The sequence below is a fragment of the Arvicanthis niloticus genome, chromosome 21 (genome assembly GCF_011762505.2).
Source record: "Arvicanthis niloticus isolate mArvNil1 chromosome 21, mArvNil1.pat.X, whole genome shotgun sequence".
NCBI classification, from domain to species: Eukaryota; Metazoa; Chordata; class Mammalia; order Rodentia; family Muridae; genus Arvicanthis; species Arvicanthis niloticus.
The window spans coordinates 25406354-25426655 of record NC_047678.1 but is presented as its reverse complement, the minus strand read 5'-3'; the positions used below and the strand labels follow the sequence as shown (position 1 = coordinate 25426655).

At 43.4% G+C, this 20302-nt stretch overlaps 1 protein-coding gene across 7 annotated transcripts in view; it reads left to right on the top strand.

The window, feature by feature from the left end:
* Nek11 (NIMA related kinase 11) overlaps positions 1 to 20302 on the top strand; it is a 221282-nt gene that overhangs the window by 174230 nt on the left and 26750 nt on the right. For all 7 annotated transcript variants that reach the window (XM_076917996.1, XM_076917994.1, XM_076917995.1 and 4 more), the window contains one exon: positions 4201 to 4297. In XM_076917996.1, the coding sequence (XP_076774111.1) occupies positions 4201 to 4297 (97 nt within the window). The remainder of the gene's footprint in view (positions 1 to 4200; positions 4298 to 20302) is intronic.

Genomic DNA, 20302 nt, shown 5'->3' with positions numbered 1-20302 from the left:
GAGCCATGTCCATCCTTGTTCTTGTACCTAGTAGTATTCATGCGAGGACAGGAGAGTTGCATGAATATGACAGAAATTGTAATGGTGACTGCCTGTCTTTCTAAAGAAAAAAAAGTCTATAAACATTCCATCATTTCCCATTTCAAAGAGGAAAAAGGACAAGGGCCATGAGGAGAACATGATTTTAGAGTCATCTGGACAGAGCTAATGCCTGTCAAACAACTGCTAATTTCTGGATATGCCTTGGGAACTTAAGAGAAAGTGGAGAGGGTTAAGGAGGTTCCGTGCAAGTGTTCAAAGGGACCGGAACACCAAAGGCAGTGTCTGCAAAGATTCCTGAGTAAGCACTGTCCCTGAGATCTCCGCCAAAATACCCATGCCTGCAGTGCCTGCATCAGCTCTTTGCTGCCCACATGGCCTGAAGTTTAGTGGGGGAGGGGACCTCCAAGCATAGGCTCCTGTTTTGGGACCTACATCCCAAATGAGTAAAGGAAAATTTCAGAAGAAAGAAGGGAGATCTTTCTTCTGGTAAACTGTCAGCACCATCAAGATGCCACCTCTACAGGGAAGATAGCCGATAGCCGATAGCCCCGTAGGGAGAGCCCTTCCAGGGTGGGAGGGATCCTAATAATCTTGTTAGGAGCCAAGCTTTGCTTCATGAGCACAACTTCTGCAGACTCAGGCCTCGCCCTATCTTTGTGTTTGCAACTCATTGTCAAAACATCTCTATGGGGTGTGTCAGGCGTTATAAGCCTTAACATTTTGTATTTCACAGGAAAGCAAGGAGACTGATTGCAGTGCTTTTGCCTACAATCAGGTAATGCTCAGGACACTTGTTAGCTCCGGCCATTTGTCCCTATGCACCTGGTTCCAGCTACAGCTCATTATCTGTCCTAGCACTGGATAGTCTCTTCCGTAATAAACTCTGTATGTCTGGTACATAAGTCTTACACCTGTCCACAGACTTGAGTGAAGGTGCTCAGCTAGTGAAGTCACTTCAGTATGAAATTAGGAAGCTGAGGATCAGATCGATCCGGGAGGTCGCCTGGGGCAAAGTAGCCAGTGAGTGGATGTAGAACAGCAGCTGCAGTCCCTGTGTGTGGATGGTTTTGCCATGATCTTCAGTATGCTCTTCCGAATCCCCCACGCCTTACAGCATCTTATGCATTATATACAAACCTTGTACTTTAGGAAAATGAAGGAGGCAAAACCAAGGCTAGTCTGAAGGAAGAACGAGGTGTGATTCCTGCACACCTGAGAGACCCTTGGGAGGAGACACAGGTTAGAGCTATCCTAAGGGGTTCTTGATGTTGCAACTGCATCTGACACTTGTGTAGGTCTTCACATTAGGGGTCGTGTGTGTGTGTGTGTGTGTGTGTGTGTGTGTGTGTGTGTGTGTCATGCAGCTACATAGAATCCCAGGTTTAAGTGTGAGCCATACATTCAGTTTTAATGACATTTTTTTCTTTGGATGTGTGTTTTGTGTGTAAGAAATGATGGGGCCATGACACATGCCAGAGTCTTAAAAGTCTTGCTTATGTGCCATCTCCCCTCAGTTCACTTTTTTAGGAAGATAGGTCTGCCACCACCCATGCCCTGAACCCAGCCCTGTGGTCACTGTCACTATCTTCAGAGGGCTTGTGTGTGGGTAGGGCAGAGTTAGGGACTAGACCTCTCTGAATGTTACTAATTCCAGAGGAAAGGGGGCATTAACAATTTAGTTAAAAAGAGTAAAATTTAATAAGAAAAATAAGTCAGGTACCACGATCAGCCCAAAGAGTGCTGGAGAAGGAAGAACTCTCTGATCTAGCTTGCTTTCTGAGTGAGTCTTGCATTGCTAGTCACCTTGGTCCTATGCCATACAGGTTGGTCTGAAAATCTTGCTATTCACCGCACTCTCGTGACCAATAGACACTTAATGGAAATGTGAATCCCCGACCCCTTCCAGACCTATTCCATATAAACTTGTATTCTAAGCAGGAGCACTGGGCAAGGCACACCCACTTAGCATTTGGGACTCAGCGACCACTTAGAAGATAGCGAGATTATTTCTGCCATTATTGTTAAATGTGTCATCTTTCTATTTGACATAAAGCCGGCACTGTTCCCCTCAGAGAGAGGGATGGAGAGGCTGAAAAGGCTGCCCAGTGAGAAGCATGGAGAAGGATTTACTGAGCACCAAGCTTTGCCAGCCCTGCAGCCTGAAGTCATTTCCCCCTTTTCTACTTCTGGACTTGAGGACTGACATCTTTCCCAGCAGTGCTGAGAGTGGTCAGCTTAAATAACCCATGGCACTCCTGGAAATTGCTTTGACCTTTAGCTACATAAGCCTTCAGGACTTGCCAGCCCTCCCCAGAGAGGGGAAGCAGCTTACCTCTCAGTCTTGGCAGAACTGAGTTTTTAATTTCACCTGGAACATACTGGTGAGACGTTTGGTGACTTTTCAGATTCAGGCAAGACATACACATTTGTGAAGTGAACCCCACCCGCAAGCCTTCGTCTTTCTTATTCCAAGCTTTGCCTAGGAACAAGTGTCAGTCCTATCCAGGGCTAGTGGGAAGATGAGAGCTGACAGGAAGCTTCTGGGCATAGGAAGAAGAGATGGGCAACCATCAGTTGGCATCACTTGTGTTTATAACATGAAGCCACACAGTCAGGTACCAAGAGGACAGATAGGTTAGTTCACTAATTCGGATGTGCCCCCTTCAAAAGTTCATGCCTAAAGATCCAATAATCCCATATCCAGGGGTCTACCCTGAGGAAGGAGCAGGGCCTCATAAAGTTATGCAAAATAAATGTCATCTCAGCAAAAATCTATAAAATCAAGAAGTTCAGAGCAGAACCCATGCCCTTGGGGTCTACCCAAAAGAAGGATATATATGGAAAGAAACTAGAATCTGCATTGAATTTTTTTTTTACATTTTAAAATATGAAGGAAAATAGTTTTGCTACTATATAAAGCAGCAATTGGTCCTTGCTTCATTGAGTGGTCCCCGAATCAGTCATATTTTCCTGATTCTCTGAGGAAAGAGCAGGAATTTCACAGCCTGGGTCTTTACATGGATGTAACTGGTAACTGAGTATGTGCACACAGAGCTTTACCAACGGGTGAGCAGCATCATGGAGATCTTCCCGAGGAAACAGAATTTCCTCCCAGCTTCATGAAGGGAAAGCAGTGGGGCTGACTGTGGAGCTCCACTCTGTGGAAGCACAGAACTCTCACCAGTGACCCTGGTTCAGCTTCTAAACTTTTATTCCTTTCTTTTGTCCTTCCTTCCTTCCTTCCTTCCTTCCTTCCTTCCTTCCTTCCTTCCTTCCTTCCTTCCTTTCTTTCTTTTCTTTATTTGTATGTGTCTAGGCATTTTGCCTGCACAGATGTGTGTACACCACTTTTATGCTTGTGTGCCCATGGAAGCCAAAAGAGGGTGTTTGATTCCCTGGAACTGGAGTTACACACAGTTGTGAGTCGCCATGTGAATGCTGGGAGTCAGGTATAGTCTAAGAGCAGCTAGTGGTCTTCATCACTAAGCCATCTCTCCAGTTCCTGGGTTCAGTTTCTTAATGGGAAGTCATACTGTCCCAGGGCCTCCCAATTCTAAAGTGTTTTGTAAGGGCCTCTGGGGTCTCTGAGGAAGAAGTGTCCCAGCAGACTCCATGCTAGCTCACCTTTCCTCAAGAGCTCGTCACCTTTGCACCAGCTCTGACCTTCTCCTCCATACTGCTGGATGCACCCATCAGCACTCAGCTTTTCTTTACAAAGAGCTAACGGCCAAGTGTGGGGCCGAGATGCTGGGAGAGGCGCTCTTCTCAGTCAGCAGACATCCCTGTTAGTTAAACGGATATCACACCTGTTAAGAGAAACTGGCCCAAAGCTCCCCAGAATTTTGGCTGTGTAGAGCAATACAGTTTTCTAATGTAAAAACTCATCTTTAAACTACCAAGACTGGTTTTAAACAGTCTTTTCTGAGAGAGGTTTCATTGTTGAAATCGTGCATCTCAAAACCATAAAAAACTCATGCCATTTGGAATAAATCTTGTTAATGTGCATGTGACAACTGAACTCATCTCTAATTATTGTAGCGTTACCTGTGGCAAGGGCGGATTAGCTTTTCTTCTCTGATTGTCCTTGAGCGTCACCTTGGGGTATAGAAATGCTGATGGAGTCAATAAGGGATATGCATTGATTTTTTTTTTTTTCAGACACAAAGACCATTACCAATGCAGTGGAAGATATGTCTCCTAGACCAACGGTTTTCAACAGTGCAGTGGCTAGGACCAAGATGAAGCGCATGAAGGAGTAAGTAGCATGCCGCCTGCCTCCAACACGGTGCTAGAGCACCAGCCAACCATTTGATCGATCATGTGATCTTGTCTTAGTTCCCTTAGGTGTTATAACTAAGTGCCCCATCAACTATATTTGTTGAGGTAGGGATCTCACTGGCCTGCAGCTCACTGGTTGGGTGACGCTGCTTAGACAATGAGTCCCAGAATCTCCCTGTCTCCACCTCCGACGTGCTGGGTTTTAAGGTCCTCATAATCTATACTCACTAACTGAACTGTTTCCCCAGTCCCATAAAAGTAAATCTTGAGGTTTAAGAATAATCTGGAGCTCCATATCCCATCTTTAAGACACAGCAGGTTGGCAGGCCCCATGCTGCTCTCAGAAGCTGGGGTCTCATCTCCATCTTTCCCATGCTGGTAACTCTACAGGAGTGCCCTTAGTCCCACAGTTCTACTAGATGCTGCTTTATCAGGAGCCGTCTGTAGTGGTCCTGCGCCTAAGATAATTCTCTGTCTGGACTTCTAGGCTCTCCAGTACATACTGAATCTAGGTAGCTATGTCTCCTCTTCATAGATCTTATACTTTGTGTACCTGAAGAGTTAACATTGCACAGACCCTGTCAGAGGTTACAGTGTGTTCCTACCAGAGCAGTGGTCTAAGCTACAGCCAAGAAACATTGTGCCCAAATACATGAATCAGAAACTTGAGTTAGTACTAGGCAGTAAGCCTGAAGTTGCATGAGATCTGGGCCTTCTCCTATGAAACTGCTATCCCCTCAAGGCCCTGTACTCTGTGGTGGGGACATACCTTGGAGGAGCACTATGGTGCCTGCCTCGGGGATCATTCTTCCATTGTTGTGGTGAGTAACATTCAGCTTTGTTGTATTCAAACAAACCTTACCAAACACTTGTTTGACTATACAATTGGTATTCACTCCCAAACATGCTTCTGTGGAGTTTACACAATCACACTGAGAAATGTCATTTTAAACTTCACTTTCTCTTCTTACACTTTCCTACAAGCAGTCATGAGGAAGCACGCCTCAGTCTGTGCACTTTGTCTAGAGTTTTCTTCTTCTAAATATGCTTGTTCATCATCAGAAAAATTTCTTTCTTCTAATGAGCTTCAATGTGGACAGGATTCAGCCAAGTGTTTCACCACTTTGTGGTGAGGACAACTTTTCTTCCAGTTCCTAGGAAAGCTTCCTTCTGGGTTGGCATCAGAGCATCTCTCTCCATCCATCTCTCACTCAGTATTTTTCTTGTTCATGACCACTTAGACAAGCTCTGAGCAGTCTGAGGCTCTCTCCAGCCCTCTTCTTCTTATTCTTCATCAGAATAGCACTTTACAGTCTAGCCTTTCTGTATCTGTTGTCCCGTCTCAAAGCCACATCCCCATGTTTGGGTATTTGCTACATGACACTTCGAGGAAACAAATTCTATCTTAGACTTTTTATGTTTCTGTAGAAGAGTACCTGAAACTGGGTAGTTTGTAAACATATCAATTTATTATGAGGGGTGGAAATCTGAGACACTAGCATGTTTAGTGTCTGGTGAGGGGTCAGCTCCTACTTCCCAGAGGGCACCTCAAGTGCAGTGTACTCACGTGGCAGAAGGGACAGATGGGGAGGGGGCGGGTCCTAGCCAGTTCCCTCCAACCATTTTATCAACTTGATACACTTCATTGTGACAGTTGAATTTCTATAACCTGATAAGCTCCCAAATGGCTCCAGTTCTTCAAATGGTGGCATTGGAGTTAATTTTCACTGTGTATTTTGGGAGAACACAACACTCAAACAGATGGTATTTCCATGGCCTCCACAGCAAAACTATTTGCAGTACTAAATGGGGCCAAGGATGCTGACCAGGAAAGGCCTGGGTCTCCATCCTCAGCACCTGGGACAGAGTCTGTGGCAAAGAAGAAATGCTTCACCCCCTGGTCTAGCTGCTCCCATACATCCATGTCTGTGGGTCAGAGGCCATGGAATATGTTAGGAAATGTTTTTAGGCTTTGTAAGCCTACAGTTGCTGTTACAATTACCCAATCTGATGTTATAACACAAAAGGAACCATGGGTAGTGTGTTAATAATTATACATGGCCATAACTCTAAACAACATCATTTTGAGGCAGATATGTTAATTTTGTATAACTTTCAGGCCTCTCAGAGATCCTTCTTTCTTTGTTTTATTTTTTTTTTCTTTTTATGGTGCTGATGATTGAATCCAGGGTCTGAGCATATTAAGACAAGAGCTCTACCCATGAATTTATTTTTTGAAACCACTAAATTATAAGGACAATTCCTAACTCACAGGGTGCACAAACATGGGAGGATGTAGATTTGGCTTGTGGACTGTATTTTGCTGGCCCGTACTATGGATGCTCCAATTCAGACGTTTCCCCGTCACCTGAATGAGTAGTTAGAGAAGGTAAGGAAAAATCGTGTCCCAATTAGATTGCTTATCAATTACCCTTGCAAGATATGTATCATCCAGGCCATCCTTTTAAAAAAATACATCAATTACCAAAAAGAATGCTGTGAGCATGCTTAGATGCTCATTGTGAGTTCTGCCTATGTCAGGATGCTCACAGGGTAACAGTTACCATGACAACAAGTGAGTCCCAGGAGCTGGAAGTGGGGGGCTTGGGTATCATTTTTACATCTCTTCCTATCTCTATCTCTCCTGATGAAGATGTTAAGAGAAAGATTAATAATCTCTCAGTTGATGATCTTTAAAGAAAGGACAGTAGCTGACTTATTTTGCTCCTGAACATTAGTGTGGCTGTGAGGTTTTTTGGTTTCTATTTAAGACTTCATTACTTTTGCAATGTGCACAGCACCCCATTACCCAGAACAAGATAAAATGCTTTAAATAATTGACATCAAAGAGGCTTTGCCAAACTGAACTGACCAAAGTACATTCTGGTTATTTTATTGCCGGTAGGTTGTTTTCTTCTTTACTTTTTCTTTCTTTGTTTACAGTGTATTTTGCTTACATTCTTTTCTCTCCCTATTTCTTTCCAGATCCTCCACACCTACTTATCCCCCCCACCCAACTTCAAGTGTTCTCTCTCTGTCTCTGTCTCTCTCTCTCTCTCTCCCAGGAAGCATAAAAATAAGTCAAAATGAACAAAAATACACCCCCCCACACACACAAACAGTCTGTTTTGTGGTGGTCAGCTACTCCTGGGCATGGGGCCTGCCCTGGGATGTGGTTCACACGCTCAGTGACCCTCCACTGGGGAAAACTGATTTCCCTTCCCAGCATGTACCAACTGCAGAGTGCTTCTTGCTTTTTTTTTTTTTTTCCTTTTTTTTTTTATTAGATATTTTATTTACACTTCAGATGCCATCCCCTTTCCCCATTCTCCCCCCCTTAGAAAACCCCTATCCCATGCCCCCTTTTCCTTTTTGAATTTATACATTTTTTTAAAATAATGTTAATCATAAACGTTATAAGTTTGGAATTGTTCAATCAGAGGTGTAACCCACTGACCAACCTAGATATAACAACTATCTTTGACTGGTGGAGATACATGAATATCTGCCTCCCTGTCTCCCCCCTCTTTCTCTCTTTCATCACCTAGCTTCTCCTATCCTTCTTCTCCTCCTCTTCTTACTCCTTTTCTTCCTCTCAGTACTCCTCCTACACATCACCCTTCCTGTTAAAATGAAACTTTTCTCTCAAAATACAATTAGAGCATAATTATGCCAATTTGTACCAGTGAGGTGCAAGATAGTCCTAATACCCAGTCCATCATTTTGTTGACTAACCAGCATCTCTGTCATCTATCCTAACTAAAACATTTAGTTCTGAACCTGGCTTTAGGATGAATGTCAGCTGACGACCATCCACTCAAATCTTTTCTCTTACGGTAAATAGCTATAAGTTTTCAACCCTGTCAGAAATCCAGAATGACTGAGTTAACTATAATTGTGGGAAGCACAAAGCATAGCTTCTAAAACTTAGCCAATTTATAGAGACCTCTGAACACCTGAAAAGCCCCTATACTACCGAACGTTGGAGCATCAAATCTTCAGCCTTCTGGCCCAGAATCATCTGACAGACCTTGGTGATGCAGGATTATTAAGGACTGATTACTCTGTCTAGGCAGATATAATCAGTCGACTAGTCTGCATGTGTGTCCTTTTCTGGACAGTAATTTGTCTGTAGATGGAGAGAGGCAATTCTTGCCTAGTGGCTGTTACCACACAACTGGAGTAACTCCAAGGATGAGAGCTTCTTGCTTAAAGGTGGGACTTTGTACACACGTTTCCTTCTCTGTGCTGGGACCTTGTCTTCTTTACTTCTTGACTAAATATGACCAGCAGATTGAGGCTTTTTAATGTGAACCAATGCAGTTCAGTTTTCTCCCACTTGAATGGGGCTGATCTTTTGGGGCATAAAAAAAAAAGCAAAACAAACAAAAAAAAACCTATGGTCTTTCTGTAATCCATGTCAAAAGGCCCTATGCCATTCTAGAAAAAAGAAAGAGAAAGAAAGAAGGAAGGAAAGAAAGGAAGGAAGGAAGGAAAGAAGGAAGAAGGAAAGGAAGGAAGGAAGAGAAAGAAAAGACAAACAGAGACAGAGTTGAGGCTGCAGAGCTGTGCACCTTCTGTGAATGCTTTTTGTCCAGATTCTCAGACTCAGGACCCAGTAAGAGAAGGGGAGCCCTGCTGTCCCCCACATCACTGTGCATGCTCATTGTGCAGGTGCCAACGATGAGAACCCAGAAAAGAACAAGGAATGTCACCTTTCCCCAGAGAGAAGATAGTGTTTATAAAGTGCCTGACTTGCAAGGCTGGATGGCAACATGGGGGAAGGGGGAGGGTGTCATGTGACACAAGGCAATGTATAAGAGCCATCCCTCAATGGCCAAGATCAGGTACTAAACATGGTCAGCAAGGAAAGTGTGGAGGCTGCTGAGAAAGGTGGAAACGTGCCCTGGCTTTGACTGAGGAGTGGGATTTGGAGAGGTGAAGCCATCAGCCAATTTGCAATCCAGTTCTTGGTTTTACTAGAATATGTAGTTTTCCAAGAACTTTGCTGAGTGTGTTTCTTTGCCTTTGTTGTTGTTGTTGTTGTTGTTGTTGTTGTTGTTGTTGTTGTTGTTGCTGAGACAAGGTCTCACTTTATATCCCAGCTTGGCCTGAAACTTACTATCCCCCTGCTTCCATCTCCTTATTGATGAGATTATAGACATGGACCACCATACTGGCTCTAGGAGGTTATATTTTTAAGAGTCGACTTCCTGGTCTACACAATGGTAGCATTATTTCTGCAGCTGAACCCTTGGGTGACTCAGGATGGAACTTAATGTGCAGAAGGGTTTGGAAGGCATGCACTAGAGATTGACACATGTTCTTTTAAAAAAAAAAAGAAGGAAGCAGGCTGTCTGTGAAGAAATATATACATATACATACATACATACATACACACATATATGTAGTATGTGTGTGTGTTTATATGTCTGTATGTGTATATATGCATACAAGTGGAGAAATACATACATACATACATACATACATACATGCATACATACATGCATAGTGTGTGTGGGTTTATATGTCTGTGTGTGTGCACATGTGAGCACGGGTCTGCAGGTGCCACATTTTGTCTGTGGAGGTCAGAGTACAACTTACAGAATTCAATCCCTTTGTTTCGCATTGTTGAGGTAGGAGCTTCTTGTTTCTGCAAAGTTTTGTACTCAAGGCAAGCTGGCCTGCTAGCTTCCAGATGATTTTCTCACCTCTGTTTCCTATCTCTCTATAGGGGTGCTGCGGTTATAGATGTGCCACCACATCCAGCTTTATTCCTGGTTCTGGGGGGTGTCAAACTCAGGCCACCAGGCTGCACAGCGAGTACTTTTATCCACTGAGCTATTGTCTTCTGAGATCATGGTTTCTGTTGATCTGGAACCAGGCCAGGATTGCACATGGCAGTCAGCTGTCATGACTGACATTTATGATGGAGCTGTCCTTCAGTCATTCTTTGTCCTCATGATCCTGCTATTTTGAAAATATAAGACAGTTTTGTAAGATGTCCCTCATTTGTCTTGTCTTTCCTTATTATTTGATCCAGACTAGATCTTTTGGTGGCATCTTATGTACTCAATTCTGTGTGCCTATGTGAAATGTAAGCTTTTTAATTCTGGAAAATTGAAGACTATATATAAAAAAAATCCAGTATAAATAATCCCTTCACCAAAACTCATCAACTTCAGTCATCTACTCATGGCCAATTTTGGTTTTTTTTTTTCTGCATTTCATCAGTTTTTCTGTGTTAGATTAAAGACTTATTATAACTTCTATTTATTTATTATAATTTTATTCATTAACATTTTCAGTAAATTTATACAAACTAACATGGTCCTCAACATTTTCTCTTCCATGCCCATTAAACACCTCCAATTCTAGATGTTCAAAACTCGGCTGACTTTCTCTGCCACTGTCCTAGGCAAGATCTAGGCTCACATTTAGACAGCATGTATCCTGCTTGGTCATCGGTCCCTCTAAAGGCCTGTGGTAATGTCATCATCTCCTATTGTGAGAGTGCCAAGTTCTCTGAGGAAGCTGAGGAGCAGAACACAGAGGGCAGCACTGTCAACCTTCAAATTCTCTCAGCAGTGAGATCCTGGGGCTGAATGAGTCAGCTTATTCATTGTTCCACACAGAGTTCACACTAGCACAGTAGTCCAGGGAAGGTGAGGGGACTTGTGGATTGGATTTCTAATCCTGCTCACCTCTTGTCCTCGTTAGTTTTGTGTCTATTTGAGTCCCAGGTGCGGATTGCTGGACCAGATTAGCCTGCAGGGCATTGCTTTGATTGTTATTTGATGTAGAAGTGCCCATCCCACTATGGGCGGCACCATTCCCAGAGCAGGTGGTCCTGGAGTATCTAAGAAAGTTAGCTAAACATGAACAGAGTGTGGGAGCAAAGCAGCAAGCAGCATTGTCCATGGTTTCTATTTCAAGTTCATACTTGAGTTCCTGTCCTGACATTCTCGGTGATGGACTATGACCTAGATGTTTAAGCCAAATAAGCCCTTCCTTTAGGTCAGAGTGTTGAATCACAACAGCAGAAGTCAAACTATAACACCAGTGACTAGCCTATGTCCTTGGAAAAGTTCTACAACATCTTTGTGTCTCCGATTTCTCCCCTGCAAAGGACCATTTATTTCTCCATAGGCTTGTTTTTAAGGTGCCTTGAAAAAAGATGAAAATGCATTAAACATCATTTATTGCCATGTTCAGCTCAGCTCCAGGGATGGACCTGGCTGGAGCATCAAGAGAATGAAGAAAACACAGACACATTGACATACAGATGCAGACACACAGACACACAGATGCAGACACACAGACATACAGATGCAGATACACAGACACACAGACATACAGATGCAGATACACAGACACACAGACACACAGACACACAGACATACAGATGCAGATACACAGACACACAGAAATGATAGGCTCTGGCTGTCCGTGCTTTCTGATGGAGAAACCACAGCACCTTAGCTGCCCAGCATGTTTATTGTATAGATTTGAACAGAGAGGAAGATTATTGCATACAGCTGAACAAGAAGGCATGGGTATTACACTCAGATTTTAAAAACATCTTATGGTATACAGCTGGATCAAGAAGATGGGTTTAGTTAATGTAGGTAGACGCAGTTGCAGGAGGGAGCAGTCTTCAGGCCACAGATGTCCTGGGGTTGAAAGCTATAACGGACATTTTCTAGACACACTATAAATACCCATCCTGGATCTCCGAGGAAGGCTTTGCTACTTCATGATCCTCACGCTGAGAATAAAGCTTTGCCATTCACCCGCCGATCTGAGTGAGGATAGGGTCCTTGGCATGGCCGTGCCCTATCAACAGCACACACTCTCAGGATGTTATTCACCCTGCCTTCCTCCACTCCCAGGGTTTACGGCATTTCACAAACAATAACTGTTGACAGCTTATAATGAACTCCTGATACATGTGCATTTGTTTCCTATTGGAAAGCCTCTTGGTAAAAGAAGCCATTTGTAAAGGCACATAGAGCTTTATTACTTTAGTTTTTTAAAGTATCAATGATAGTTTTGTTTATATATATTACATATTTTACATACATATATGTATATATACACACACACACACATATATATATATGCATATATGTAAAATCAGGAAGTCATTGACTATATAACCCAATCACTTTTTTATCCTTCAACACCTCACTTCCTGCTATGACCACTTTTTACTCATGTAGGAAAGACCACTCCAAAAATGAGTGTTCTGTCTTGGGGATAGACAGTACTTAGATTTCCACATTTGTTAACTGATACCCGCAAAAACATTGGAATGTTGGAAGAATAACAAGAAATCAGTATGGATGCCATTCTGCTGAACAAGTACATCCAAAGATATTGCATCCATAGATGGTTAGATAGGTGGGTGGGTGGGATCCCCTGTGGTTTCAGAAGTCTCCTAAAACCTCTGTAATAGGGGCCAGTTTCTGAATGTTTGTTGAGAAGACCCTTTTTATCACCATAAGTTAGTTTCACCCCATGCCTGGGTCTAGGATATTTTTGGATGTGGGAAAGTAAACTCTGTGGATTGACAGCTGGTCAGTGATCATCTCTAGGGAGGGTGGTACACTGTCACCAACACATGGCTCCTTTGACTCACACAGGCTAAGACGAGAAGACAGGCCCATTCCACCTGAATAGATAGTTCTCACAGACTCAGCTTTCTGCATCTAGTGTCTCATTAGTGTCGCAGACCTTATAACAGCATCAGTATCAACTAGAAGCTCGTGACAAATTCAGGCCATCTGGTATCGACACTCCTGAATCAGAACTTGCCTTGTATCAAACTGGAGAATCATGCCACATCAAACTTGGAGAAGCACTGATCTGAGACTTTACCCTAAGGAGGTGTTTGCTATCAATGACAAGTCATAATAAAAGTCAAATGAAACATAAAATAAATTCATATTGATATATTTGTTATGATGCTCAAAATTTAGGACTTAAAATATACCTGTTTTGCATTTATTCTAATAAGGAAAATGTATAATTGATATAGTGAAATATATAATTGATATAGTGATACAGTGAAACCTACCACCCCTTTAACATATGGTTCTGAGGTTTGGCAACAGCATCACTTTTTTTTATGTGAAGTATGGAATCTCATTGCCATTCACACCTCTAAGGACATAGTTCCATCAGTCTTGACAGCATAATCAAGATTACAGAACAGTTCAGTCTTCTCCTAAACTCTGTAATGGTGCCTCCGTGCGGGTTTCACCCTTCCATTAAACCTTGTCCCCTGTTCTTTCTGTGTCTGCATTTCCTTTTCTAAAATGCCACATAGCTAGAGTTGCCATTACACCATAGACCATGAGTGCGACTAGGATTGTGGATGTGGACCTAGTTGAAGAACTTGGCTGTGTTAGATCCTGTGTTTCTGAATTCCTTTATCCCTGCCCTTTGAATAATCATAAGGAGAGGCAGGTTTTGAGTTAGTCCCTGGTATCTTGATGGCATTTGTAACTAAAGTGTCTAGTCCTAAGAGTGTTCTGTTGAAGGGACTTTTCACCTAAAGAATTCTGAGGCTAAACTTCTGATTTTACTGCTAGATATTTGTCAGGTTCTTATGATTGTTGAGAGAAACATGTTAATTTCGGCTTCATTGCTGTGAAGAGGCACCATGACCATGGCAACTCTTACAAAAGAAAACATTTCATTGGGACTGGCTTATAGTTTCAGAGGGTTAGTCCATTATTGTCATGGCATGAAGCAGGGTGCCATGCAGGCAGACATGGTCTGGAAAGGAGCTGAGAGTTCTACATCTTGATTCACAGGCAGCAGGAAACTTGTGTGCCACACTGGGCATAGCTTGAGCACGTAAGAACACTTCAAATCCCATTTCCACATTGACACACTTCCTCCAACAAGGCCACACCTCCTAATAGAGCCACTCCCTGTGGGCTAAGCATTCAAACACATGAGTCTATGGGGCCATTTTTATTCAAACCACCACAAAAAGTCTTAGTGCTTAGGCACAATAGAAGTAGCTTCCACTGTCATAATCAAGTGAGATTTCTAGGGATTAGATCTGTCTTTCCAAGACTCGACCTGATAATAGGAAGCCATGGAGAAGACCTGAGGATATGAGCTGGGCAGTGACAGACCACCTTGTTTTCTGAGACAAGGTCTCTCTCTGAACCTGGAGCTCACCAGTATGGCTAGACAAGCTCTGGGGATCGTCTTGTCACTGACCCCCAACACTGGGTTTGCAAGTGGCTGGGGATTGAAATCCAGTTCTTCATATTTGCAGAGCAAATACTTTCCTGATTGAGCCATCTCCCCAGCCCCTCATAGTCTCTGTTGAAGACGAGAGACTGCCTGGTGCGCTGGTGTGTTTACTGGATGCAAGCACAGCTGGTACAGTGTGTGCACTTTCCAGTGCTGGTTCCTCTTCCTCTTGTGTGCCATTGCCAGATGGCAGTAGATCTTAGGTCTGCTGAGTGCTGTGTGGGGGCACCTAGGAGAGAAGAAGGGAGAGGCAGGGAGAGACTATGAATAAATTTCTGGCAGTTTCATTGTTGAACTTGACTGTCAACCATTTGAGATGTCTTACCAAGGTCAGAAAACAGCTTTGGCAGAGAGGGCTAAAGTCAACTCTTTAGAGGCTGCAGAAGGCACGAGAAGGTTCCAGAAGCAACACTGAGGTCAAATGCAGTAATTGGCTCAGTCTTCAGTAGCTGATTTGCATGTTGTTAAAACTGTTTCTTCACTTTCAATCACAAGAAGGCCTTCACAGAAGAAGGTTACTTATGCTGTAGGTGAGAAGCCCGTGGCCTTTGCTGGCCTTCTTCTCAGTAGCTTGATACATAGTTCATGGCACAGTGTCAGTGGCTTGTAAGAATCATAGCTGAGCAGTACACTTGTTAAGAAGATGTTTTCCCCAAGAAGGACATAAGGTTTATACTAGTGTCAGTTCAGGTTCTGAGCCAAACCAAAGTTGCTGTGGCAGTGGGATGTGACGGAAGGCTTGCTCCGGACACTTTCCTCTGTGCGGGGAGTGCACTAAACCAGACAGCTGCTATTGCATGTCACTCTTGCCTCATACATATGAAGTGGGCAGGCCACCTTGTTTCAACAGTAATGAGGTGTTATTTTCAAAGATTCTAAAACTTCCTCAGTGTCCGACATCTCGGGATTGGCCAAGCTACATATCAAGATGTGTGAGAGCCTGAGAATCTGGGTTAAATCTGGTTAAAAGCCAGTGCTGGTAAGCATGCCCAAGGGGAGATGGGAGCAGGGCTGTGTGGCACAGAAGTCCAAGTCCTTCTGGAATTCTAGGGAGCCTTGTTATTGCCACAGGAATTTTATGTACCTGGAAGCACCTGCCTGTTCACTCTAACCTGGTAGTCGTTAACACATGGCAACCCCACTTAACTGGTGGTAAGGAAGGGGCAAGTGGGACATCATTTTGAAGCAGGCAGCCAGGACTGGTCTTCTGCTCTCAAATCTCATCGCTGTCTACAAGCTTCTCTGTATCAGTACAGATTTTGATAACATCTCATTTGTTCAAGCAATCTGTGTGTGTGTGTGTGTGTGTGTGTGTGTGTGTCTCTCTGTCTCTCTGTCTCTCTGTGTGTGTGTCTCTCTGTCTCTCTCTCTGTGTATGTCTGTCTCTCTCTCTCTCTCTCTCTCTCTCTGTAAAGAACTTAATATTTCAGCTTTTCTGGTGCCTTATGAGTAAAGCCAATTCTGTCTTACTGGTTAAAATTGCCCTTCAGTTGAGAAATAGATGAAACTGTGTGGGTCTTTTCATTGAGTTTTCAAATCTGATTTGAAAGATGGTAGATACACCTCAGCATTCCCGTTCTTTAATAAAAGGCAGGTGTCATGGAGCAAGTCTGAAGGGAGACAAATGATTGAAACTAGCACCTCAATAAAGAAACACAAAGCTTGTATATAAGGCTTGGTAGCCAACAAACCAGGGCTCCTTGTTCAAAGAGAGGCAGTGTTGAAGTCTGTATGTGTGGCTTAAGAGACTCTTCCAAGAGCCTCCCAGACCTCCTTGTCCATTGTATTAAGGGCTGGGATGGATTAATTAATATTTTCTTAAGTTTGTTGAGCATGAGGCAGGGCGTTATAGACATACCACAAACAACTCAAACAATTGAAAGGGTGGTTCAGAAGGCTGGAAGAAAGTGGGGACTGAAGAGGTAGCCAACTTGGTAAAGAATCCATGGTTTATTTTGATGGTTTGTTTGTTTGTTCATTCATTTGTTTGTTTTATTTTGTTTTAAAAGGTGAGCGTGGTAGCATATTGTTGTAATCCCAGTGCTAGAGAAGTAGACATGGGAACATCCCCAGAGCTTGTCGGCCAACATGCCTAACCTACCTGATGAATTACTGGATGGTGAGAGAGGCAGTCTTTGACAAAAAGGTGAATGTCACCTGAGAGATGGCAGCCAAGAGCCACACAAGTGTGAACACACACACACACAGAGAGAGAGAGAGAGAGAGAGAGAGAGAGAGAGAGAGAGAGAGATCAGAAATGGGTGTCATATTCCTGTGAGTGGTGCCGGTGCTCCTGAAATTCAGAGCAGAGGCCTATCTCTTCCAAGGGCATGGGCACATCCATGCCCTGCTGCCTGACATGCCTGCTATGTCTGTGTCCCCTGTTCAGAAGTGGCAACCATTCCTACAAAGGTAAGGTTTTGCACATACAGCTGGTCCCTACCACTCCATGTGTAAGCAACTTCAGTTCGACCCTCAGCCCATGCCTGTGGTCATTCAAAGCTTAGATTCCCGGGTGTTATGAAGAGCTCGTCCTCTGGCTTCTGTCTGTTTTGCTCCCATTCTATAACATGCTGATTTAGTGTGAAAATCTAACCTCTATATTGATTTTCCCCACTACAGTTCAATCAAATCTTTGTAAGGCCAGTTATCTCTTCAGAAGACTGGAAGCTGCTGACAATGGCCATGTGTCCCAAGGATGTAAGCAAGTTTAGACTGATCCCTGTCGTCTAAATGGATAGTTTTCTAGCTCTGCAGTAGGCAGGAGTAGGAAATACAAGGGCTGAGATAGCTCTCACACAGAGCCGTTGCTGGGAGGGCTGTCTCTCTGGATTTACTCACTGGTGCAGGAGAGGAAGCAGGAATGGGCAGAGGCATAGTGATATAATCTCAAGAAGGCCTGGTCTCCAGCATAAAAGCTTCTGAATCTAGGATGTTCCAAAAAGCACGGTGGTCTGTCTCTGTCCAGCTCAGATTCTCAGGCCTTCTCTGTGGCTTCCCATTATCAGGCTGAGTCTTGGTAAGATATGTCTGAATCTGGGATGGGCTTGCATTTGCCTCATGTTGACACGTGCATATGAGTTTAGAACACAGTAGACACCAGTCACTGAGTGAAGCATACAGGTTAGGAGTGTGTCCAAACTGAGGCCTTGGACTGAGCAGAGGACAATTTCCCAAGAGGTCTGAAGACTCAAGCTGCCAGCCAGTTGTCTCTTTGAGCAGCTTGAAACAAGACTTCTTCCTTCTGGAGAATGCTCTTCACCTGGGTTCCTGGACCATTTCTTCTGTAGACACACCTCTGCATTCTTCATACCTTCTCTTCAGGCTCTCACTTTCTTCTTACAGACTTCTCTAGGTGCTTTTTGTTCTAAATGAAGGTACGCATGCATATTCACCAACTGAAGCCTAACAGCTTGACAGCAGAATTCTGTTTCTTGTGTCTGAATGCTAAGAGGCCTCTTAGGAACTGCTGGAGAAGGATGTGGGTGTCAGGGTCTTAACAGCCTTGCAGCCTGGTTCTTCCCTCTGTGGGTGTAGACAGATTCCTGTGCCTCAAGGTGCCTTGGGTTCTCCCTCTTTGAGAAGGAGGAACACTTAGTATATAAGTGTTAAGTTGTACCCTGTGTAATAGGAAGAGAACACCTAGTAAATACTGGAGGCCCTCTTCTCTCACCTGTTGCTTAACCTTACCACTCATCAGCCCCTGGGTTTATAAGTTGATCCCTAACTGATTATAAAAATACTTCTTTCATTGATTTTTTTAAAAAATAACTATTCAAATTTGAAATCAAGCAGAAAATCCTCAAGAAGGCTGTCTAGTTGTGATCAACTTCAAGACAGAGGTACAGGGATGGGGCATGTGTGGCTAATGGGCAGAGGCTGTCCACCATCCAACTGTCCCCTGGCTTGTTCTTATTTAAACCCATGTATTTTTTTCTTATTATTTTTCACATTTGGGAGCAATAGGCACGATTTCGAGATGGCTAATCTTAATTATGATAAAGTTGCAATAAACTGCTGCAGCTGTTCCAATATTATTTGAAATCTTATATCTGTTTGGTGGTGACCCCTGAACCAGTCCCCACATAAGGTGATGAAAGCCTCACGTTTATGGATATATTCAGTGAGTTCTGACTAACAGTTTCTAATTTGCCATACTGGGCTCCTAGTTCATGGGACCTAGAAGAGACTGACAGCTTCTCCCAGGCAGTAATGAATGTAGACACTGGCAAAAGTAATCCCCATATCTACATTATTTTGGATTGTTTGTAATATGGGATAGATTCAGGGCATCAGAGCTGTCCTTCCCCAAGTCCCTGTGGGTGTGACATTCTGAAGCACTCTCATCCCAGAACAGAATAATAAATAAACCTTAGAATAATTGGGAGGATATTAGGGTCCTGTTATTCCCAAGTCTGTATGGAAGCCCTCATGTTTTCTTGCTGGGTAGAGGGGTGGTCTGGTAGGAACAGTCACACTCTTTCACATGGCCAGGAGTTCAACAGGTACAGACATCCTCACCACTGGGACCAAGAGAATGGGCTTTAAGTTTGTTCACTTTGAACTACTTCAGGGCAGTTCTTGGGAATCTATATTTGGAGCCCAACTCCACCTAAGAAGTTTTAGAGGACTAAATTCTTTTTTAAAGGGGTCAGTGGTTTGCTTGGTTAGTAAAGAACCTGCCCTGAAAACTGGACACTGGACACATACACACACATGCCAGATGTGGTGGCCACTACTTGTAATCCCAGTGCTGCAGAGCTAGAGACAGAAGGAGTCCTGGAACTCTACAGCTAGTCTAGCCTGCTTGGTGAGCTTCAGACCAGTGGAGAGTATGTTTCAAAAGAGGTAGACAGCCTTCCTGAGGATGCTACCCAAAGTTGTCCTCTGAGCTACACATGTGCACACACATCTGTACACATCTGTTTTCATGCACATGAAAACACACACACACATGCATGAAGTAAATGCAAATAAAAATAAATAAATAAATAAAGTAAGTACTAAGTATAATACCTTTCTTTTTTCACTTCCCAAAAGTCTTTATTGAACTAATGGCATGTTAAGTGACAAAGTATTTCACTTTTCCAAAATGAAGTTTCTCTGTGTAGAACAGGCTGGCCTTGAACTCAAAGGTCTACCTGCCACTCTGCTCCCAAAATCTGTCTGGCTAAGTTTTAGCCAAAAACTTCTGCTAGCTTTCAGAACTATCCTCTTGTGGCATTTTCCCAACAACTGTAGACCAAATCATATATGATGCTGCTTCACTGGTTACATGGCCCTTAGTTTAATGAGCAGAGGCTGACAGGATGTCTTCTCAGACTCTTCCGAGAACATCTCAAGTGTAACCAGGCTCTCCTGCGAAGTCACGGCATCGTTGTATCTTCTGGTCTCCTTCCTTACCGAAATCTTCATCTGAACAGCTAAGATGAATGGCAACACAATTGTCCACAATAATCTTGTTCCATATTCCTGGTCCTCATCTTACAGGGACTGTGACAGTGACTAAGGCATTGCTCTATGCCAGCAGATGCTTCAAAGCTCAGCAAACTGCTTTCAAGATGGTTTTTGTTGGCTTATATCACACATGTGCTGATATATTTTAATTTATGGTTTCTCAAGACAAAGGTTTTCAGTGTAGGCCTGAACTGTAAGTCAGTAGACTCAGCTCAGAGGCTCACCTGCCTCCCCTCTACCTCCTGGGTGC